Genomic DNA, 23,556 nt, shown 5'->3' on the forward strand with positions numbered 1-23,556 from the left:
CCTGTGACACACACTCCTGGTTTCTTATACTCTCCCTTCAGTGTACCTATCACATCTTGTAATTTATATTTATTTGTACATTTTTTAATCCATTCCATATTAGACTGTAAAAGCCAGAAGAACAAATGCTTTGTCTGCTTTGCCACATTTGTGCCTATAGCACCTGGAAAGGGATCTGTCCAGAGTAGGTATGTCATAAACATTTACTGAATGGATGGATGGTTGAATGAGTGAGTGGTTAGTGAAGGGAGAGAGTTGCTTAGCCTGGTGCTCTGATAATGAAGTGCAGTCATGAAAAAGGTCAGCCCCCAGGTCATAAAATTAAAAGTAAGCTAAATCTGTGCTTATAAGCACCATACCTTCCCTGTGTATAAGCAAGCCTGTGTGTGTGTGTGCACGTGTGTGTACAAAAGCATAAAAGTGTGTTTGCAAAACTTTGCATTTGTACAGTTGTGTACGGACACGTATGTCCATGTGTTGGCGTGTCAGGGAAATGAGGTCACTAAGACACATGCAAAACCACTCAGGAAGGCAGTTTCTAAGTCAGTACTTTTTATTTTGAAAGATTTGTCAAACTCTTCACATCGTGGTGAGAGTTTACATGATTAATAAGAAGCAGCTTTTTCATGAAATGCTTGGAGGTGAACGAGTTCTCAGCCTGTGAGATCCGACCATCCCATTGACTTTGAAGTTTCTTTTGATTAATAGAAAGAAAAGAGAGGGGTGGGGGAGAAGAGGAGCAACATGCTAGCAACCAAAGGAAAGATCCCTCATGACAGCCATCCAGATGTGAAAAAAGAGGAAAAAACCAAAAAATACCCTAAACAAAACCTATTCACCAACTGCACTTTTTCTGTTTTACAACATTCTGAGCCTCACTTCTTGATTTTGGCCTTTCTGGCTGAAACACCCTCCCACTCCTGCATCTCCCAAAGACAGTTCGGAGGGGAGCAGCCCTGTACAATATGGTGATCTGCCCCCCAGAGGTGTGGTGGATTCTAGAGAACTGATGGTCCACGGCTCTGAAAAGTTTGAACAAACAGCCTCATATGAAAAGAAACAGCACTGAAAAGTGAGGGGGTCGGGGAATGGTGAGGAACCGGGTTTATGTGAGAGTTTATGTATTCCCAGAACACAGTCTTGCATTCTTTCTCTCAGTTACAGCCCCGGGCAAACAAGATTTGTTATCTGCGGTTCTGGCTGGTGGGTTCTGCAGGTTTTCCCCACCACTGATCCTCTAGCCCCAGAAACATCCTTGCCAACGTCACATGTCTATTACTTCCCTTTGCCCACCTTCAGACCGCGTAGGGATGACCCCCTGGCAGCCAATACCCTGAAATAAAATTAACACAAAGTCTGATTCGGTGAGTATTAGTTTCAAACAGAAAAGTAGAAAATCTAAAGATGCAACGTGTGCTGAAGGCAGACTTGAACAGATCAAAATTTCCACCTATATGCCACTAAGACGATGGGCAGAGGTGCAAATGTTAAGACAAAAGTGGGACCGTTAGTAGATGAGCAAGAGGCCGTGATAGCTGAGTTACAGCTAAGAATGGCATGACTTGGGTTAAAATTTCCATGTTTAGCACCGTTAATGTACTCATTTAAGTCTATATTAGCACCTTGACCCCAGGCAGAACAACAAACCATCCAAACATTTTAAACATTGGGGAAAACAGGAGGGGGAAGGTCAAAGAGAAAGAATCTGGTTCTGCAGGTGGAGACGTGGATTTAGATCACGAGATCCTTGTCGATGTCCCCTGTAAAGCAAGAAGAAGCGGCATTAGACTTGGAGGTCGGTGTTGATGAAGATGTGCTTCCCAAGGAGTTGGCGGATCCCACCCGTCCCCGGGACCAGGGGCCAGGTGACCAGTCCAAGGTCACCCAGGGAGCCTATGACTGAGAACTTTGGTCTCCCCCTCCCTGGCCGGTCCTTGTCACTTAACACCCACTGCCAAGTTACACTCCCTGTCTCCTCTCCAGGTGCCTGCCACTTCCCAGAGGAGTGCTAGACACAGAGTGCATGCTGATGCTCGAGGAAGGGAGAGAGAAAGAGACACCCGATGGATGGACAGAGAAGGATCAGGAAGCCGCCTGAGAGAGCGAGGCCCACCCAGGCGGGGAGAGCAGACAGAAGTTAATGAGGCACAGAGAGCAGAGATAGACGGCAGAGAGGGCAGCGAAGGGGGAGGGAGAGGACGGCGGCCCCTTTGCTCAGACACTCACGCTCCTTGATGCCGAAGCAGCCAGCCCACTCGTCCAGGGCGATGTATTTGTCCTTGTCCAGGTCACAGGTCTCGAAAAAGCGGGTGGTGCAGTGCTCCATGGGGATGAGGGGCGCACGCAGTGGGGCTAGCTCGGTGTGAGACAGGTACCTGCAGGGGATGAGGTGGGGGAGAGCCTGAGAGCCTGAGAAAGCCCCACACCCCTGCATGGGGAGACGGGGGCAGGGAGCCTGCCCCTCGGGGCCGAAGGAAAGGATGTTCAATGCAAGACGAGAAGCCAGAATCCTGGGTCTCCTCCCCAGCTCTGCCACTGACCTGCTGTGTTTCTGAGAGCACAGCCCTGCCCCACCCTGAGCCTCGGTTTGCCCCTCCATCAAAGGGGGAGGAGTTGACCATAATGTCTAAGGGCCCTTCCAGCTCTGATGTCCGTGGGTTCATAACACAGGTCTCTTGGTGCATTTGTTTCCTAATTGGCTAAGATTTGAGGGCACAGAAACTTAAACTGAAAATATTCAGCATTTCTGCTATTGGTAGATCAAAATCTGGTATGGAACAACAATGCATGTTTTCTGTGGACACACATTTACACAGCTGCAAATGCACATTAAAGAGGCTAAAAAGAGATGCATCAAAATGAAGAAAGCGCTGACTTCTGGGGAGGAGCGTGGGAAGAGACTGGGATTGGCAGGGAGGGTCGATAGAACTTTATCATTTGTATACTGTGTCATGTGTGAGAAGGAGGCCTGTTGATTTCTCTCCCACTGTCCTCCATTCCTGTCCTTCCAGCTGGCCTGGACTCCGGAGCACATGTATGATTTTTTTCCTTGTTCCCCAGAGCCCTCAATTAGTTGTCCTCAAAACACTCTTCCCCAAGGGACTACAACTTGACTCCAATTTTCTCTCTGACCCCCAGGCCCTCCTGCCCCACCCAGCTCGTGGAAGGAATCACACACTGTTTGAACTGAACCCTCCCCCCTTCATTATATACCAGTGAGAAAACTGAGCCCCCGAGAGGGGCGGGGACTCAAGCAAGGTCACCAGGCAGCTCTGGGACACGGAGAGGGGAAGGATGGATCCCCTGACCCAGGCTGAAGCGCTTTCCCAGACTCACAGTCCTTGCAGCTCCATCCAGAAGCCTCCCTCCTGGCCCCTTCCTTGCTCAGCCTGAGCTCCAGATGTTCCCCTGACTTCTCCCCTCCCCTCCCCTCCACAGTATGACTCAGATGGATCCCAGCCACGGAAAGAGCCTGGGAGAGAAGCAGCAGGGAGTTTCCCGGTGCTCAGGAGACCCCAGGCCCCCCGGATCACCCACAGGGTGGGCAGATTCCAGGCACAGGGGCTGGACCAGGAGGGAGCGGTGAGCTTCCCTGAGGGGAGCATCCCTGGGCACAGCGTGCGAGCAGGGTGGCCTTCCTTTCCGTGCTGCTTCAGGAACACACAGCAAAAGAAGGCCAGAAGGCGGTAGTGAGGGTGACCACCCCTGCTCAGCTGCAGGTGCGCCAACTTCCACCTGCAACTTCCAGGAGCCTTCTTTACTTTTTCCTTCGATTGTGAAAAACTGATCATCACCCAGAGTGTGAGCTCCATGGGGGCAAGGGCCATGTCAGTTCTGATTACTATTCAATCCCCTGCCTAGAATCGTGCTGGGTGTGTAATAGACACTCAGTAAGTGTTTGTTCACTGACCAACTCCCTGCCTATCCTGCAGGGCAGTTACACAGCACTTCCTAACTCATTTCGACAAGGGGCAAGAGCGATCAAACCAAGGGCCTGCCTTGGGGATGGGGCTGGCTCTGTGAATTTCTTAAGCACTTCCAGGGCCGGTTTGCCTTGTTAGGGCTGGGTCTCAGGGTCTTGCTGAAGGACCGTGAGCACACAGGCTGCCCCATCTTGGCTCTGCCACCCCGAGGAGTCTGGCATTCCTTCCTAGCTCGCTCTCCCTCCGTGAATGGATACCCCAGGGCAACGCTCACCGGGTAAAGGAGGGGTTTTCAGTTCCAATGGCTTCTGCCTCTTCTGGCAGGAGGGAGTGTCTCATGGCCTTCTTCCCCCCTCCCCCACCAGTCCTGCATCCTTTCTCCTACACCTCTCCCTTCCTGCCACAGCCCTTAGGCAAACTGTGGGCTCTAGGGCTGGGAGCAGCAGAGGCCCCTGGGAGGTTTTCTGACCACATCTAGTGCACCTAGCAGCGCTGACCCACGACTGTCCACTCCAGGGCCAAGCCAGAGCAGCTCCTCGGGATCCGGAGGGCCTGGGGTCTTACCCATCGATGGGGTGCTGGTCCAGCTGCCCGAACTGCCAGTGCACAGGGAAGATGTACATGTTGTAGTTCTTCTCGAAGTCCCGGGCCAGCAGCTCCACAGGGTGGTCTCCGGCTTCCAGGCGCTTCTCATTCTCGTGGATCTTCTTCACCTGTGGGAGCAGAGACGTGTGTGATAAAGAGTCTGGGGAGGCTGTCCAGACCAGTCAAGGCCCCTCCCCCCTCTGACAGGAGGCCAGAGCTGGCAGAGACCAGCCAAGGCCAAGGTTCAAAATGAGGAAGGGAAGTGGCGTAGATGGGTACCAGCATCTCGTCCACAAAAATGAAGGCCTGGGGCGATCTCAAAAGGCTCCCCATAGGGCTGCCACATCAGAATGACTGGGGAATATGTGCAGATGCAGCTTCCTGGGGCTTGCTTCACAGAGACACTGATTCAGTGGGCCTGAGGCGGGGCCCGGGAAGCTGCATTTATCAGTACTCCTAGTGCTTGGTATGTCCATTAAAGTTTAAGATCCACAGACTCAGAAGGAAAAAGGAATAGAGTTATTTATGTCTCTTATGGAGACAAACAAAGTGAGCAGGTCTTTTTGTTACAGAACGTCTCAGAGCCTTTAAGATGTGAACGTACTCTAGGAGCCTTCAAAGGCAGCAAGGAGGGGTCTGTGTCCTAGCGCCCAGAATACAGGCACTCGTTGGAGTGGGGATGTGGGCTTACGCTTGGGGCTCTAGATCTAGGAATGGGACTGTGGATCCCAGCCAGCCTGGGGCCAGGAGGCGTCCCGCTCAGGCGCCCTGGGACAGGATGGAAAGACACCACTCACTCGCAGCTTCTGCTTCTCGGTCAGAAGGTTGTTGTCCTCATCCCTCTCATACAGCGTGACCAGGACGTTCTTGAGCCAGTCCCGCATGCGCAGGGGGAACTCAGTCAGCTCCGAGTCCAGGCAGGGAGCGATGTCTAGGGCCCAACACACAAGGATGGTCAGCAGAGACCCTGATTCTCCCTGCCTGAGGGCCAACCTACTGGCTGGGCGGCTCTCCCCGCCCCACGCCCTCCTCCAGCAAGAAGCTTCAATCAGCGACCTTGATTGAAGCACAGGGCTCAGCCTCTCTGGGCCACAGTGTCTTCACACCTTTTGAGCAAAAGAGACTGTGTGGGGGGAAGAATACTCTGCAAGTGGACAAGTGCAAAGGCACGTCTGCTGTCCCCTTGGCCTTCATCTGATCTGCGGAGGGAAATGGTTCCCTCCAATGGCTCTTGCATTTTTCTGGGTGTTGCGCCCTGAAAACAGAGGCCAGGACCCACGATGATGATGTTGACTCTTGAGGGGTGTTTGAAGCTGGGATACTGAGGAATAGCATCCACCCATAGGCCCCGCTTAGCTGGGGTGGGGGTTCAGGTATGCTTAATCACCAGAACATTCTTAGCGATACGATTCCATCCTGGTCTTTGGAACTTAGCATCCCAGAATGTCAGACCTGGAGATTTCATCCAAGTCCACCCTCTTGTTGGACATATTAGAGGTCAGTGTGGAGAGAAGGGGCTCGATTAAGGCCACCCTGTCAGAGCCTCATCCAGCACCAGAGCATGTGGGTGCCTGAGGGCCTAGGGGTCCATCCCTCCCTCATCCTTTCACCTATGGAAAGCCCCCTCTGTGATTAGGACCACAACCTTCTTCACCAGCAGCTGGGGAAAGGAAGAGAAGATCTGGGTTGGAAACGCTAGGAGTTGGAGGGAGTGAGTGATACGCCCCAGAGGACGGGAGAGCCGCTCAGCACGTGTGTCAGTCTCACTGCCCAGGAATTCCTACCAGCATTCCTCCCACTGCCCTCCTTCTCCAGGCTGTGCCTTCTCATTTCACACCCTTGGCCCCGTAACTGGGAGAGCAGGGCTGACCACAGGAGAATCTGGTTCCCCCTCCTCCACCTTTCTGCACGCTGCACACCTGAGGCAGGTGAGGGGCCCTCCCCAGTGTCATCTGGTGCCAGGATGTACCAGACACACCGCGTGGATGTTGTCTTGGAGGGGAGCAGAAGTGGCCTTGGGTGTTTCAGATGATAGGGAGGCAGCCACGCTGAAGCAGGAGCCTGGGCCAGCTGAGACTGCACCTGGGATCACTAACAAAGGGCCAGACGACACCCTGGCATCCCTTCCGCCAAACACCTGGCTCCCAGGTTTCTAGAAGAAGGTGGTGAATCATATGTCTTATGAGGGCAGACAGGAATGTAATGGAGTAAAATGGCCAAGGATATGACAGTATTGAGTAACAGGGCCTAAGGGGAACTGACAGCCTTGCCCCAATTTTAAAGCATTCAAATTCAAGTATTTTTAAAACACTTTATAGGCCTAGGTAGAACATCACTTTTGCTTCACAATGTTGAAGCAGGAAAGATTGTGGTTAGCCCTATAGAAGAACTTCCTCATCTTTACAGAAAAGAAATGAGCTGTCTTGGATGCTAGTGAGAGGCTCCAGAAATCCTCCCTGATCTTGTGCTCCCACAACTGCTCAGTTCTTCCCTGGACATGTCCTGAATGCAGATACCTACTCGTAGACAATCATCTCATTTTATAAAGGGGAACCCTGAGGCTCAGGGAGGGGAAGAGATTTGCCCAAGATCACACAGCACAGGAGTGGCAGAGCCAGCCTCAGTGCCAGTTCAGTGCCTTCTCCCTGAGATGGGAGGCTTGGCAGGGTCCGAGGAGAGACTCACATTTGCAAGGCCCAATGTAGTCCAGGTGGAGTTTGTGGCCCTTCTTGGTGCCCTCCAGTGTGCACTTGGTGGCAAAGAAGTGGCAGGAAGAGTCGAAGGTCTTGTTGTCATTGCTGCACACCTGGCGGCAAAGCATAGAGGACCTCACCCTCACTCCCAGAGCCCTTCGCTAGTACCGCCATACTTGCCCATTTCAGAGATGGGGATACTGAGGGCCAGGCAAGGAACGTGATTAGCCCAGGGTCATACAGTGAGTTAGTGGTGGGGCCCAGACAAGAATCTACTCTTTGGGCTCCCAGGCCAATGTTCAGCCCATGCTGAGAGCCACTGCTGGTCTCTGAGCAGTGGTATGACTGAGTCAGGGCTGAGACATGGGAAAGCAAACCTGGGAGATATGGAAAGGATGAATTGAAGGTGAGGATGGGTAAAGGGCAGGGTGTGCAGAAGAGTTAACACAGCAGGCCTGGGATTGTTATCCTTAGAAAGGCGCACTTATGATGTTGGCCCTTGGCTGGAGTCTGAAAACTTGGCTGGTAAACAGTTCCCTGAACTGTTAGAAAACTGTCCACAATGATGAAAGTGGCTCACTGTGCCTAGATTGCTTGTACAAACAATATGGTTCATGCTGAACATCTGTTTTCCTGCTTGGAGTCTGGACTTTGGGTACATGCTAGGGAGAGGATGTCTGTGTGACCAGCCCTCAATTAAACGTTGGGTGCTAAGTCACTAAAGGGCCTCTTCCTTGGGCAGAAGCCTTGCTCACATGTGGCTACATCTCATCTTTGTAGCTGGGGAAAGAGTGGGTTCTGTGAGACCCCTCATGGCAGGGGGAGAGTAAGCAAGACTGTGCATGGATTCCTCCACACTCTGCCTGTATCTTGTTCCCTTTTCATCCAGCTACATACCCTTAAGTCTTAGCGGTGAGTGCAACTGTATGCTGAGTTATGTTGGTCCTCCTAGCGAGTCTCTGCATGAGGGGGTGGCCGAGCAGAGATGCCGTGGGCTGAACAAAGGCAGTGGCAGAGTAAGTGGCTGTGTCAGGAGGAGGGGAGCCTTGCGTTGAACATCCTGCACACACTTATTGCTTATATATCACTGCAGAGGGAGAACTGAGGGGCATTGGTGACCAGTGCGGTAGGGGGTGAAGGGGTGATGAGGAGGGAAGAGTTGACAAAGATGCTAAAATTTGGAGCCCAGAGGATAAGTTGTACTGGGGAGAGATTGAAGATGGAGAAGCCAGGTGGGAGGTTGTGGGAATGGTACTGGTACTCGATTTGTTGCCCTGAGCTAGGTTACCACTAGCACAATGGTTGACATGCATGGGTACTCAATAAGTATTTACTTGGATGGATGGATGGATGGATGGATGGATGGATGGATGGATGGATGGATGGTTGAGTCCTACTGGAGGTATAATGAACAGGTTTGAAAGATTTTTAAAAATAGCACATATTGAGAACTTACGAAGTACCAGACATTATCTGACAAATCCCCACAATAGCCCTATGAGATAAAGTCTATTTCTGTCCCATTTTTAGAGGTGAGAAAACTTGGAGAGGAACATAGCTAAGATCCCACACTAACAACTGGTGGAGACGGGGTTTGATGTCAGCCTTCAGTCTGACCCAGAATGCACATTTTTGGACCTGATGCTTTGCCAAGCTGCTCCCACATATAGAAAGCCCCTCTCCTGGTGCCTGGTGGTGTTGATGTATTCCCTTTGGAGTCTGAGTAGAGTTGGAAGCTGGTGGCGCCACATAAATTCTTGCTGGTTGCTGGAGAGTCCAGGGACGGGAAGAGCCTCCCCTCCGACTCGCTTGCTTGCTGTGACTACACCTAACGAGGGGACTGCTGAGACCGGAGCTGCCCCGTGGGACCACCAAGCAGCAGTGTTCTGGGCAGATGCTCTGTGTTCTGAAGACTCCAGCCCCCCGCCCTGCCCCTGTCCCTCAGGCTCACCTTCTCAAACTCGCCAATGGGGGCAGGGCAGCTGGTGGGGTCCTGGCACACGCACATGGGGGTGTTGTTCTCGTCCAGCTCGCACACCTTGCCATGTTTGCAGTGGTGGTTCTGGCAGGGGTCTGGTGGAGCGCAAGGGCACCCGGTTAGCACGTCCACCCCACCCCACACGGATCCTTGGACAGAAGTCCCAGGCTGTGGCCCCCACTTGGGCTTTGAGCAGCCCTGCGTCCTCCCTTCTCTTCTGCTGAACCCAGCAATCGGCATGTAGGGGAGCAGCTGGCTCAGCCTGGGGATTAGAGATTCAGTCTGAGGTCAGGGCCAGGCACACTTGGGGGGCTGGGGGCTCAGTCTGGGACCCAGGAGCGCCAGGTGCCATATAGCTCCCCCAAGGATGGAAGCAACCATTGTGTCCTCAGCTGTCGGTGGCTCAATCATCGCAAGGCATTTTGGGATTTTAGAATAGACTTTCTAAAATGACTTGGAAAGCCAGCTGTTGTCACGGAGCCAGGGAGCTGTGAGGCCCAACAAAACAGACTTGAGTGGCTGTAGCGGAAAAGGGAGCAGAGCCCCAAGGCCCACACTGAACAATAGAGCCTGCGTGTGTCTTGTAAACACTGGATGAGGGGCGTGGAGGGGAAGGAACATGACTCAGTAGACGCCCCTCTGGTCCAACGAATATTCTGTGCCCTCAGGATGCGAGCCCGTCTAGCCTTTTCCTCCTGGCGCTCGTCTGGGGGTATCAGAGTCATCCTTTGTTGGATGCCTGCCCTGCCAGGCCCTGGGCCAAGGGCGCTTCTGCTTTATCTCATAATCCTCTGACAGCCCTGGGGCAAGGATCTACCATCTTCACCCTTCCCCAAGTAAGACATGAGGAAGCTGGGCTCAGAGAAGCTTCGCAGGCTGTCGGAGGGCATCGCAGAAAGAGGCGGCAGTTTGGAGGCAAGCCTTGTTTGGTTCGCATCCAGAGTCTGTGCTATTAGCCCCTGGGGTACAAAGCATCTCCACTGTGTGGGATGGGAATGCTGGCACTGTGGGTGGGAGACAGAGGCCCTGGGTCATTGCGGTTGCTCTGGCGCTAACTCCACGGGTAGCCTTATGTGAGTTGTGTCAGGTTTCCAGGCCTTATTTCCTCACGGCTGTGTGAAAATCAAACAAGCTCATGAGTGTGAAAGCTTCTGGGGCCATCGAGTGACCAGATGGGACTGGGGACCTCAGTGGGAATGTGAAACCCAACTTTGGAATTACAGTAAAGAGCTATAAGGGGAGAAGGCCATTTGCAGCTTGAGAACTTCCCTTCCTGACACTCACAGCCTGGCTATAAATAGGTCTTTCCAGATTCCAGAAAATAATCCCAACCTTTCAGTCAAGGCAGTTTCTCCTCCACGGCCCATCCTGCAGAGAGGACCGCACCCTGCATTTCCTTGGGAAGGAACTTCATGCACGCTGGGCCCACGCTTTAGGCCCAGGTGGCAGAGGGCAGAGGCTTCATGTGACAAGACACGGGGAAGGGACCTACTTTCAGCCACCACCTCCTCCTCGGCTTCCTCAGCACCTTCATCAAACTCTCCTACTTCCACCTGGACGGGGTTGGTTCCCACAGGTACCTGGGGTGGAGGGAGAAGAATGAGTCAAACGGCCCTACCCCCATCCCAGACCTGGAAGAAAGGGGCAAAGGCTGGAGGGGGCTTGCCTGGAGCCTCAGGTACCCACAAAGGGATGGGGAGAGACAAGGTGGAGAAGGGCTCTGGGCCCAGGTCACAGAGAGCACAATTGCCAGGTCCAGAAGTGAGACTGAATCTTACAGGCCGCTGTGACTCTAGGGCCCCAGAGCTCTATGGAGGTGCCTCAGAGGCCACCGGGGGGGTCAGGGCAAGAGGGGGTGCCAAGCTCTCCACCCTTCCGGCCACACCGGAGCAGCTCCGCTTTCATCTGTTTGACATATGGGGAAGACCGTGGGTGATCATCTGCGAAAAAATGTCCCACAGCTTAAAAAGTAAACAAAATTCAAAATCATAGCTCCCAACTGTTAGCTTCCATGGAAGGTTTGGGGAGCATTCAGGAGTGTGTCAGGATTGGGGGATACACAGGATTTACATCTGTGCCGTGCCCGTTCCAGCAGGAGACCCACAGCACCTGTTTGGCTTTCTCAGGGAGCAGATGTGGGCAAAGAGGGGCCGCAGGTCTGGGGTCCCTCCCCACCTACCTCGGACACCTCAGCCACGGTTTCCTCGACCACCTCCGTCTCATCAGGCAGGGCTTCCTGTTGCTGTTGGGAAGTGAAAATAGGGTTTGGAGAGGTCAGGGCCAAGGCCAGCTTGACTGCTCAAGTGCCTCGGCCTGGACCTCTAAAGCTGCGGAGTTAGGAGAGTGGCTCGTTGGAGACCCCCAAGGCTGTGCACTTGGGGGTCTCCAACGAGCAGAGCCCCTCAGGGACTTCTGTGAGTAGGGATGAAGGCACAGGAGAAGCCAAACACGGGGGCCCTGTGGGGCTCTGGAGCACCTCCCTTTATATTTATATCTGGAGCTTCTATCTAAGATTTGGCTTGGAAAAGCATTTCCGTTGCTTAGGCTCCTATAAAGTCTGAAAACCGCTAATGCAGACCAACTCCCTTCATCTTACAGATGGGAAAACTGAGACCCAGAGGGGATGAACACTGAATTTTAACAGAGGTCATTATCTTCCCCACAAGCGTGATATCATCATCATCATTATTATTATTTTTTGGCGATTCCTTCTTGGAGTCAACTTGTAGTTAGAAGAAGCAAGATAGCATATGACTTTGAGGTGCCTGGCTGCCTGGGGCTTCTTCTAAAAGTCATGCTAACTTGCCAAATCTTTTGCCAAAATCTCACTGCCTGATCAGGATTGCCAGCATCTACCATCATCACACCTTCTAGTGAAGAAAGGGTGAGGGAATCATAGGTGAAAGAAACTTTTCTTTGCCCGCTTCACGTTTCTCCCTCCGTCTTCTGGTAACAGCTTCCAGCGTAGCAGTGGATGACCACAGCTGGCCCTCTCCATGCGATTCTTGGAGGGCCCGTCAGTCAGGGTGCCTCACAATCCCTTGGCCAAGAAGCAGGCCCAGGACCCAAGCTCAACTAGATTGGCTCGCCTTGAATTTTTTTAATCTTCTTGACACATTTTCTCAAGATGTGAAAACTGTCGGAGTAGGAACATTCAAATGGCAACACCTCCTTGACCGTCCATTAGATCTTACCTCCCAGATCCCAGAGCTGCCCTTTTCTAGTTCTCCCCAAGGCCTTGAATTTTATAATCTACCCCTATATCCTTTTCCCTCCTAATTTAGTCAGATTGGAGTCTGTTGCTTGCAACCAAGTAACCCTCACTGATTCAGAAACTAACGCCGCCCTTGCTCTGTGGCTTGAATCCCTTCTAACCTCATCCCCATCAGCATCCCCCCGCTCTGCTAGAATTCCTCATATGACAAACAGGTCACTTCCTTCTAAAGCAATTCTAGTCCCTTTCTGGGAAGCTCTGATTACTAAAAAGTGCATCTTCATGTTACATGGAAATCTCTCTTCTCTGGAATCTCCACCCAATGGTCCTCATTCACTTTTTCTTCTGAGCTTATTAAAGAAAACAAAAATTTTTGGGGGGGGCTTCCCTGGTGGCACAGTGGTTGAGAATCTGCCTGCCAATGCAGGGGACACGGGTTCGAGCCCTGGCCTGGGAAGATCACACATGCCGCGGAGCAACTAGGCCCGTGAGCCACAATTACTGAGCCTGCGCATCTGGAGCCTGTGCTCCGCAACAAGAGAGGCCGCGATAGTGAGAGGCCCGCACACCGCGATGAAGAGTGGCCCCCACTTGCCACAACTAGAGAAAGCCCTCGCACAGAAACGAAGACCCAACACAGCCATAAATTAATTAATTAATTTAAAAAAAATTTTTTTTTAATTAGACAGTTAACTCAAGATGGGGAAGTCTCTGTCCCTTCTGAGCATCTAGGGCTGGCAGATTCGATGCCCCTGGGCTGGTGGTGGGAGGTAAGACCAAACAGATGTGACCTTTAGGTACTTACAGGGGCTGCCAAGGCCCACCCGGCCAGGCAAAGGAGGAAGAAGATCCAGGCCCTCATGGTGCTAGGAACCCTGTGGGAGGAGAGAGATGGAGAGTTCAGTGAGGGGGAGGTTTCTTTTTGTTTGGGATCTTAGTTCCCTGATCAGGGATCGAACCCACACCCCCTGCATTGGATGCGCGGAGTCTTGACCACTGGACCACCAGGGAAGTCCCCAAGGGGGAGGTTTCTTGATGGAGAGTCCTTGACGCTGAATTCCTGTGATATGCAAGGTAATTTTAGATGGTCCATGTTAAAGGATAGTGAAAGACACGGGAGTAAGTTGCTTCTACTCATTTCTCTTTCAATCCTGATTATATGAGAGAGTCTCAGTTTGGTGCTAATGTGTCTTTAACACCTAACACTCATCCCTTTTGAACCGAGAGTATGCCTCTGGCTCAGAGCCTCCACAGGAAACTACATCCAGCTGGAATTCAGTAAATTTGTTTTGTCTCCTTTGTGTTTAGTTTTACAGTTTCCTTCTATTTATGACAAAGGTACACAGATTTTTCCATTTATGGTAGTGATCTTAAGTCTCCTTTCTCAATACATTTATTTAAGTTTTTAAAAAGTGATTCGACAAAGGTGATTGGCTAATTAGTCAAGTCTTGGCAATGCTGAACCAGATCATGTTCAAGGGTCCCTTCAATCCCTGGTGTTCTAGGATTCTTTTCTTCCTGTACCCCAAACTCTCCTCCCCTCCTCCTCCACCTCGTCCTTTTCCTCCTCCTCCTCCCCCTCCTCTTCCTTCTGCTTCCTACCCATCTCTAATAAGAGAAGCTAACGGGCAGCAACCTCTTGCCAATTTGAGACAATGAGATCTACATTCTAAACAAAGAACAATAGTTTTTGAGTGTGGCCATTGGAAACTTGTGGCCATACTTTCCTCCATTTACCCAGGAGGATGGCACTTCTCTGGATCCTGTGTGGGAACTATCCAAATGCTTACATATGTTGCATGTTACCTTCCCTTTCCCCTTCACAGTTAAAGGATGTTAGCTGAGATCTAGAAAATTCTCCTGCCCTGGTCACTGCTGTGACCTTCCTCTAGATGCTGAGCTCTCGACTCTAACAATCTCATGACTGGAAGGCATCTTGGAACAGACTCTCCTCTGATGGTTCACTGCCAAAATGCCATCCCTAACTGAGGAACTATGGTGGGGACATTTCGTTTCTTGTTCTAACTGAATGGACTTCCGTTTCCAAATGGCTTTAGAAAGTTCTTCCTTATACTGTTCAATCTGGCTCCCTCAAGCGTCTCCTGGTCTACTCTGATGGTCCTTCTGTGGCCACACAGAGCAAGCATGCTCCCTCTGCCCCCAAGCAGCTTTTAGTCAAGGTGAGCAACAACCATATCTTCCCTTGTTTGTCCCCCAAAACTTCCATATCAGTCCCATTATCCCTAGTTCCTGCCAAGACTTCTCAACTGACCAAGCACCTTGGTGGGAGGTACCCTGGCATCATGGAAGAAACACTCGGCTTGGAACTAAATGCCAGGGATTCTGGTTCTGTCGAAATACTAACTTGGTGTATTGGTTCAATCCTTCATCCTCTCTAGACCTTGGTTCCCCCTTCTATTGAGAGGGTTAGACTAGGTGAACATTGAGGTGGTAGCCTGGGCCCTTAAGATGCCCTTAAACTGTCACAGCACATGCTGGTCTAGGCATACATCCTCCCCTCTGATATCCTCCATTTTAACTTGGATTATGGTATCTGGGGAAACAGACAGGGGAAGAGCAGACTTCATAATGATCCTTTATTGTATTGAAATAGACACTAAACCTCATTATTTCATAGAGTATACAAGAAATAAAACCAACAGAAATGTAAAGAAATCAACCTGGGAGCTTGGCTTTGCTTCACTATGTCCCCAACTCCCAGAGGAATCCAGTCTCCCCTTTCCAGGCAGTTTTGGGAATGTTCCTCCCCTCACACAGCTGTATGCTTTCCTTCCCCCCTCTCCCCGCAAGCCTTGAGGTGGAAAAAATCTCCCTTCCTCCTTCCCCATTTGGAAGATACAAGCAAAACAACTCCTGCATGTGGCTTTGGACGAAGGGAACAGGAGAGAAAGCATGAATGAAGGGCTTGTCTGAGATTGTTTGAAGTTGAAGGGTCAAAGTGAGACTCGTAGCAGGAACAAAAAAAGTCATCTCGTCTGGGCTCCAATTGCAGAGAAGAAATATCGTTAGAGAAACAGCCCAACTAGGACTGGAAATGCAATAAGCTTCAGGTTGGAGAGCCAGGAAGACTGATGTCTCCAGAGCCTGTGTCCTTTGTATGAGCAGAGGAACTGCCCCTTCTCTTTGACCAGGGAAAGGTTTGTGGGTCGGCTCTTCTGTCTGTCCTGCCTCCCACCTGCGCTATTTCCCAGTGGCACACTGACCCTTTCTGCCACCCCCATCCTAGGTGCTGCAGCCGGAAGAGAAAAATAATTCTACATCTTACAGTACGTTATAGTTTCTAAAGGCCTCACATATAGTACTCTTTCCCCTTGGAGCCTCTGACACACTGGCAGGCAGGCATGGGAGGGCTCTGAGTCCTGCTGTCACGATGAGGAGTCTGAGGTTGAGAGGGAGAAAGTCACGCAACATTCAGGCCCCTTCCAAGCTGACAAACTCCCTTCTCATAGCGTTGGTTTGGGCCTCATAAGGGTCATGCTCGGAGACGGGAGTGGGGTGGGAGAGAGAAGCGGAAAGTGAGAGTGTTAAGGACACAAAATCTTGGAGGAGGAGTTATTTTCCAAATTTGAGGTTTTGCCCAGTGCCCAGTGCTACCTCACCAGTCCCAGAACCCTCTCCCTCCAGATGATGGGATGGGAGGGAAGGGGGGCAGCTGGACTGTTCTTGGATGCACAACCATACTCCCTGCATACCTGTGAGCTCCCTCTTGGAGGTTCTGTAAACCATCACTGGCCGAAGAGGCAAGGCACCCATCCTGAAAAGCTAAAGGGGTGCATCAGTAACGCCAGCAAGGTCAGAACACAGGGTCAAACCCCAGCATCCAGAAATTATCAGCTGTGCACCCATCCTTTGCCAATCAAACCTAGGTCTGTCGTGCCCAGGGAAAATAAAAATACTTCTGTATAAATGAGCAATTTTAAATGAAAACTCCCTTCTTTATATCTCTTTAGTTTGTAATGATAGCTGTGTTTATCCTTTTCAAAGTGTCTTCATAATCCGACATCCCGCTGGGGGCTGAAGGCATGTCTTTCTGCCTTATAGTACAGGAGAGAAGGCTGAGGCTCGGAGCGTGGAAAAAACCTGCCCAGAGCCCCAGGGTGCCAGCGGCAGCGCTGAATGAGGACCCAGGCTGCCCCCCTCTGCCACTGGCATGCCCTCCACCTCACAAGCTGTTTCCCTTTGTGGCAGCTCCCTCCCTAGGTGCTCACCTGAAGGGGGCCCAGTTGGGCTGCGAACTGGTCCAAGGTACAGGGAAGGAAATGATCCTGGGAGGTGGGGGGATGAGGGGGGCAGGAGGTGTGTTTCCCTTGGCTCAGTGGTCATCAGATGCAGACACCGCTCACTCCCACCCCGCCGCCTGTCCTGCCTCCTGTTCCGTACGTCCAGTCCCTTCCTTTTGCCTTTATTTGCTCTGGAGATGGCTGAAAACCCATCCTTGGCTGCCAGCAGGACCCGAAGCTAAGGTCACTTCTCTGGGGATGGAAAAGTACAGCCAGCGCCCCCAGTTCATCTCCCTCAAAATATAACGGGCCTCCTTTGGGCTCTCGCTGGACACTGAAAAGTCCCTGAACATCAGAACTGGGGGAAATCTCAGAATCATAAAATTTTAGATCGTGGGTCTTGGAATCATAGACCCCTAAGAACATGAAACACAGCATCTGAGATGCAATCATCAAATCTGATTTGAGTAGAAGAGTTTATGGAGCAATGCAGTCTAATAGAACTTTCTGAGATGATGACAATATTCTATATCTGCATTGTCCAACATGGTAGCTACTGGCCACCAGTGGTTATTGAACACTTGAAATGTTGCTAGTGCAAATGAAGGGCTGAAGTTTTCACTGTGTTTCATTTTAATTAAATCTGTGTAGCCATATGTGGCTAGTGGCTACCATATTAGACAGGGTGGTTATCAACTTTTATAGAGGCAGTATGGCAGAAAGGTAAGCCCAGGGGCTCTGGAGACAGAATATACAGATTCAAATCCTGGCTCTGCCACTTAGCATTTGTGTAACCTTCAGAAAGTGACTTTCCCTCTCTGGCCATCTGTAAAATGCAAATAACACACCTACCTTGAAAGGCTCATGGGTGATTTGCCCGAGAGAATACAAGAGGTTAGCAATGGAAGAGCATCTTAAAATCCAAAGATTCCAGAATCTCTATCCCCCTTGAAAATCCAGGGCAAGAATACCAGCTCTTTGTCTGTGGCCCAGGGAGAAAAGGTGTTGGGGTGGAGAAAGGAGACATTGCTCCTCTTGGTCTCAGGCACACCAGCCCAGCCCCCAGTGGGCACAGTGACAGAGCCGGCCCCAGGCTGCCCTCTCAGTTGAGCTGCTGACGCAAATTAGGCGTCTTGCTTCGACTGTTTGGCTTGCAAACAAGGGTTCCAAAAAACACATGTTCCTGGTAAACAAGCCCAAAGAGAGGAAAACAAGTCTAGAGGCTAATAAAAGAAGCCGTGAGTGAGCCAGGCCCGCCAGGGAGCTGGGACTCAGAAGGAGGGCTGAGCCAGGCCAGAGAGGCACCATCACGGCCAGTGTGGCCACATGAGCACTCACACCCCAGGGGAGCAGACCCAACCAGTCAGAGGTGACGTGGAAGTCGGGTCCTGGGTTCGAGTTTTGGCCATGTTGCTCCCAGCTCACCATGCAGATGAGGGTAGCCTCCTCTACTCCCTGGACCTCACCTAGCACCACTCATCTGCACAATGAGGGGGATCTTTTAGACCAGTGTGTTCAACATACAAGCCAGGAGCTCTTTCTCTCAATGAAGTCTTCTGCAAAAGTCCAAATTTGAAACAGCTAAGAGCCTCTTGCATTTGTTGAACATGTGAATGTACTATTATCTATTCAATGAATTAGCTTGAAATTTAAAAAAAACAAAAGCAGGTGAAAGTGGTGTTGAGTTGGGGGCTGGAAATCCTGTACACTTGGACACCCCCTGAGACACCTTGGAATGCCTCTAGGTTCTTTCATGAACAGAGTTTGAAGACCTTGGGGCCAGGGGGTCCCTAAGGTTCCTTTCAGCCCTGACATTCTGAGTCAACTGAGGCAGAAATCTTTCAGAATACCACCTTTCCCAACTTGCCCCTTGACTCCCTGCTTCCACTTCTAATATTTCTTGCTGGAAGGGAAGAAGCTAAGGGAAATTTTTATGGTATTATGGGTGCTCAAGCCTAGCTTTGAAAAGGTTCAGAGGCAACTCAGAAGTAGCCCCAGAGGGTGAGACTAGAATCAATCTGACTGAGGTTCTATAAACACATCTGAGATGCCACGTTTCACCGTGGTTAGGAGAGGCCCCAGGGTGGAGCTTCAGGCTCTCCTTCTTGGCTCCCCCTAGGGGCCACTGCTGCATCTGGGTGACCACAATGAAGGGGATGAAAAATAACAACAAAGCGTCCAAGCTGTCACATCCTAAAGATAGCAAATCTGTGGCATATATGCCTCCACCTGCCCCTCCTGTGCATGTGGCAGACATTACTAATCAATCATATGACCTTTTCCTCTAAAGTCCAGAGTGGCATTCAAATCCTGAACACAGTTCTTCTGGCAGCTGCTACCAATGGATTGGCGTTGTCAAGCCATGGGAAATCTCTTTGCCATGCTTCTGATTTTAGAGATAGGGAAACTGAGGATCAGAAAGGGAAAATAATTCACTCGAGGTCATATGGCAAGCTAAATTTCCAGATGTTCAGAAACATCCAGATGTTTGCGTTTTTTATTTTTTTATCTGATCAAGTCAGGATCCTAAGGCTATGACTAACACAAGATGGCCCAGAAGGATCCACAGATGAGATGGGTTAATACCAAGTTTCTGAAAGAACCCAGCTCTGGAGAGAGTTGCTATTTCCATTTGTATTTTCCCTATAGATATCAAGCTCTATAGCTTGATGAGTGAGGGCAGAGTTAATTTCCTGTCTAAGACATCTTCTGGGTGAGAAGGAGGCTCTTTTTCTAAATAATTCTGTCAAGTCACTGGTTGCTGGCCTTGGGCCTGCACAGCCCAGCTGTCCCTGAGTTCAGGGTTGGGGTCAGGACCCAGTCTCTGTGCTGTAGAGAAAAGGTAATTTCTTTCATCCCCAGGGTTGGCTGAAAACTCAGCTCCAGCCTTCCCTTTCCTCCTTTAAAGGAGGTTCGGGAGGGAGCCAGCAGGAAGCAAATGAGCAGCTGCCTCTTAGCCACATCCTGCTGCCCTAATGACAAAGCCATGCGGGCTGGGTTAGGCCATGGCAGGCCAGCAAAGGAGAGAAAGAAGTCCTGCTCATCACTTATTATTCACAGGGCTCATTTGCCTCTAGAGAGAGGAGTGTATGGAGGATGCCAAACTGCTCAGATGAAACAAACAAAACACACATTGAACGTGTGGATGTTTCCAAGCATCTGAAAGTGTGGCTCAGGCATCAGTTTGCTGTGTGACTTTAAGTGAGTTATTCTCCCTTCCTGAGTCTCAATTTCTGTCTGTAGTATGTAACAGGTGGTCAGGAGTCTGTCTCCCTGCCATGGCCTATAGTTAGATCTGGCTGTGCACATCCGTGTGTGGCTACGAACAGCAGTTGTGTATCTGTATGAGTGACCTATGGACCTGAGGACCTCTGTGTGAAGCTGTGTGTGCGACTCTGTGCATGTCTACCTGACTCGGCATCTGTCGGTTTCAGCCTATGTAGGTGAGGGTCAGAGTTTGCGTATGCATCAAAATGGACCCCTGGGACTTGTCTGTGAGTCAGGGTATCGTTCAGGGAGAGCTTTGAGTGCATGACCTTCTGTGTCTGCTCATGTATTGAGACATTTATCTTTAGCTGTGCCAGTGGGTGCCTGCTGGTGAAATCAATGTTTATATATTTGGCATCCTCATGGGTTTTTTATCACTGCACACATAGCTACCTATCTAAATAACCTCAAAAATAACATATTTTCCTGTTTACCTCACATCCTCAGCTCTTTCCTTTCCTCCACCATCCTTTTCTATTTATAGCTTATTTTCAGCAAGGAAGACTGCTCTTGTGAATAGCAAACCCCAGCCATGCTATTGGTTGACAAGTCTCTACGGATGGATAAAGATTTTAGCAGGACTGTTATGTAACCCAAGACCCCCTAGCCGCTCCTCTCTTGTTTCCTTTTCAACTAGGGGGCCAGGAGGTGTTAAAAATGTAGCCCAACTATTCCCTCTAATGAAAGCAGCACCTGGCATTTAGGTTCACAGGACTTCAGAGCTGGAAGGGTACCTGGAGACCATCTAGGTTACATTCCCCATTTAATAGATTGGGAAACTGAGGTCCAGAGAGGGGAAGTGTCTTTCCAAATGTCACTCACTGTGAATTAGGATCCACCTCTGCCATTGCCTTGGCCAATGCTCTTTCCACACTGGAGGGTACAACACTCTTGGGAAGTACTCAAGAAGATGCCCAAATCAAAAGACTTTGAACAATATTTATTTTGTTTAAATGTGCCTGTCAGCACTTTTAGGAAAGGGAAGTTATATCCAAACCCCAAGATGATGAAGCTGCCAGGCAAAAAAGCTGGGGATGATTTCACCAACTCTTTGGATGCCATAAATTCATCAGTTCTAAAAGCCCATCTGATTAAGTGGGAGGGCCACAGTGTAGCAAGTGCTTCTCTGTGCATCGCCCTGTTTTGTCCACACAGTATCCCTTTGAGGTGGTGCTGTTACTGCTTTTTAACCAAAGAGGAACCTGGGGCTCAGAAAGGAGAAGCCATTAGTTCAAGGTCAAATGGCACCTTTGAGGCAGAGGTGGAATTAAAACTCAGGTCTTCAAGTTGCCTGTCTAGGAAGCGGGAAGCATATCACAGCCTCACAGCTGCCCTGGGGTGCTGGGAGATCAGAAGGGCAGGACCTAGAGTTTGCTGTCCTGGTGTTTGGGGACAGAGTGGAGTGGGGGACATTCAGACTGAGCCTGATGTTCTAAGTGTTTCTAGAGTCCCCAGCCAGCAGGCAGAGACCCTGAAAAAAAGGTTGCCGTGGCAACTCGCATTCCTCATAGACTGAGTCATAGCAAAGAAGAGCCTTTTGGTGGGTGGGACTTGGAAAAAGTTTCAAAAGTTGATTCCTTCCCCAGGCACCGCCCCCTTCCTCCCCACCCTCCCTCCCTCCGCTCCAGGCTTTGTCGATGTGGCAGCTGATGGCTGAGTTAACTCTCTCTTCCCCCAACCACTCCCATTTCAAAGTTTTTCATCCTCCTGCAAATATACCTTTGTTTCCAGTCCCCACCCACTCCCTCTTCCACATCATGCCCTCCGGCTACCTGGAGGGTCAGCATCCATTTGAGAATATGTTAAGACCAAAGGCTGTGAACACCCTCTTGTATACACTGCTGCTGTCTCTGCCTCTTTCCGTCTCTGTCTCTGTCTGTCTGTCTCTCTCACACACACATTACTGTATATACAAATTTAAGGGGTTTGCAGGTGCCTTTAAGCCTATGCAAAAGCTAGTCTGTGGATTCTGGTTTAAGAGACCTTCCTTTGAAAGTTGCAGAGGACATGGGGCACCCCAAAGACCATCAATCAAGTCCACCCCTCTTACTTTACAGACAGGGAGACTAAGTCCAGAGGAGACACTTACCTAAGATTACACATAAAATGTGTGCCTTCGGTCTGCCACCTTGCTTCTGATGTGCTTCTTCCCCTACTGTCAGCACTTGGGGTGTATAGAAATTTAACCCCACAGAAAACAGTTTCTCTATGTGTTCTGCATAGAATAGAATTTTCTGGAGGAAAATGTGTGCCTCTCTGTTCCTTTTGGGGAAGACTGGGCTTCCTAGAAGACATGCCTCCCCCAATGCCCCCTTTTCTCTTGGTGTCCTCAGGGACTCAAGGAAGTCCACTTCTCAACCAGCCAGTGGAGCCACAGACTGAAGAAGACCTAACACCAGCCTGTGTAGAGTTTGAGCTTCTCATAGCAAGGTGTGAGAAGGTTGCCCTGGAACTCTCTCCATCTTTCCTCCTCCCTTCCACTCTTTACAGCACATCCCCCCACCCAGCCTCCCATCAGACCCAGTGCCTCAGCTGGACCATATCAGATGTCTGGCGTCTTCAGATCTAGATACACAGAGGGCTACTGCTGGCCATTTCCTGTGCTTACACCCCAGGGAACCCAGGATAGGAACAATGCCTAACCCAAGACTGACTGTCTGATAGTGCTATTTCAGGGTGAATGGCACCGGAATCAGTGTGTGTGTGTGTGTGTGTGTGTGTGTGTGTGTGTGTGTGTGTGTGTGTGTGTGTTGGAGGACGGGGTTTGAGAGGGGAGAAATTCCAGGGAAACAGGAGCCTTCCCAGAGGTGCTGATTAAAGATGAAGACTCCCCCTTTGCCTTCCAGAGATCAATGTATCATTCAGGCAAAGTCTCTTTTGGAAAACAGAGCCCCTGACCAAGAACCAAGTCTAGGAAGTTTCTTCTTCTGGAATGGGAAGCAGGGCAGACTCTGGCTGCCGGCCGGTCCCTCTTGCAGCTGTGCCCAGATCAGATTCCCAGGAAGGGAAGAGGCTGCCACATTTGTAAAGGCAGCCTCTGAAACCAGAGAGACGGACACAGAGAGAGACAGAGAGAAAACGCTCCCTCAGTATCAGACAGTCTGATTATTTTCCGCGAACCTAAAAGGGAGACCAAGTTATCCTGAAAAGCAACAGGCAGCAAGTCCGTGGTCCCTTAAGGGGAGCAATGATGGAGCCCAAAGGAGATGCACATCCCTGTCTCTGATCCAAGAGACCTCCCAGCATAGCTTCCCCTCCCTTGTACACAAAGTTGAGGAGTGAACCAGAGTGCAGGGGTTATGGGACTAGAGAAGGGACAGGCAGGGCAGGGGTCATGCATACCTCAGTGGCAGGCAGGCAGACAGCAGGCAGCAGGCGAGAGCTCCGGGCGGTCTGAAGGTCTGCAGGAATGTGAGGGGTTTAGAGCCTGGTAACAGGAAACCACTCAGAGCTCTGGGCTGGGTCTCCCCCGCCACCCCGCGGTCCCTCCTCCTCCTCCTGTGTCTCCTCCTTCCCCTCCCTCCCCCTCCCCTTCTCCCCACAGCCAAAGCTGTCTCTGTCTTCCATTTCTTTCTTCCTCTCCTTGCGGTGGGCCGTCCTGACCCGCCTCCCCTACCCCCGCCTGCCACATGGGTTCTGGAGCTGTGGCCTAAAC

General features: G+C 50.8%; 1 protein-coding gene across 1 annotated transcript; it reads right to left on the minus strand.

Annotated features, from left to right (window-relative positions):
* Positions 1 to 535: 535 nt before the first annotated feature.
* Positions 536 to 23,356, minus strand: SPARC (secreted protein acidic and cysteine rich). Its single transcript, XM_068536251.1, has 10 exons — positions 23,244 to 23,356; positions 13,199 to 13,268; positions 11,359 to 11,421; positions 10,672 to 10,759; positions 9,153 to 9,274; positions 7,194 to 7,314; positions 5,306 to 5,439; positions 4,488 to 4,636; positions 2,227 to 2,375; positions 536 to 1,760 (listed from the first exon to the last, which is right to left on the minus strand). The coding sequence occupies exons 2-10, from the start codon at positions 13,253 to 13,255 to the stop codon at positions 1,732 to 1,734; spliced, it is 912 nt and encodes a 303-aa protein (XP_068392352.1). The 5' UTR covers positions 13,256 to 13,268; positions 23,244 to 23,356; the 3' UTR covers positions 536 to 1,731.
* Between the last annotated feature and the right edge of the window lie 200 nt (positions 23,357 to 23,556).

This window comes from Eschrichtius robustus, chromosome 2 (assembly GCF_028021215.1).
Source record: "Eschrichtius robustus isolate mEscRob2 chromosome 2, mEscRob2.pri, whole genome shotgun sequence".
Taxonomy (NCBI): Eukaryota; Metazoa; Chordata; class Mammalia; order Artiodactyla; family Eschrichtiidae; genus Eschrichtius; species Eschrichtius robustus.

Coding starts and splice junctions, on each gene's coding strand:
- SPARC (XM_068536251.1), bottom strand. CDS start 13,255: ATGAGGGCCTGGATCTTCTTCCTCCTTTGCCTGGCCGGGTGGGCCTTG. Junction 10,760..11,358: donor CCGTGGCTGAGGTGTCCGAG/GTAGGTGGGGAG, acceptor CCTCCACCCCAG/GTACCTGTGGGAACCAACCC. Junction 5,440..7,193: donor CTACATTGGGCCTTGCAAAT/GTGAGTCTCTCC, acceptor GTTGGGCCCTAG/ACATCGCTCCCTGCCTGGAC.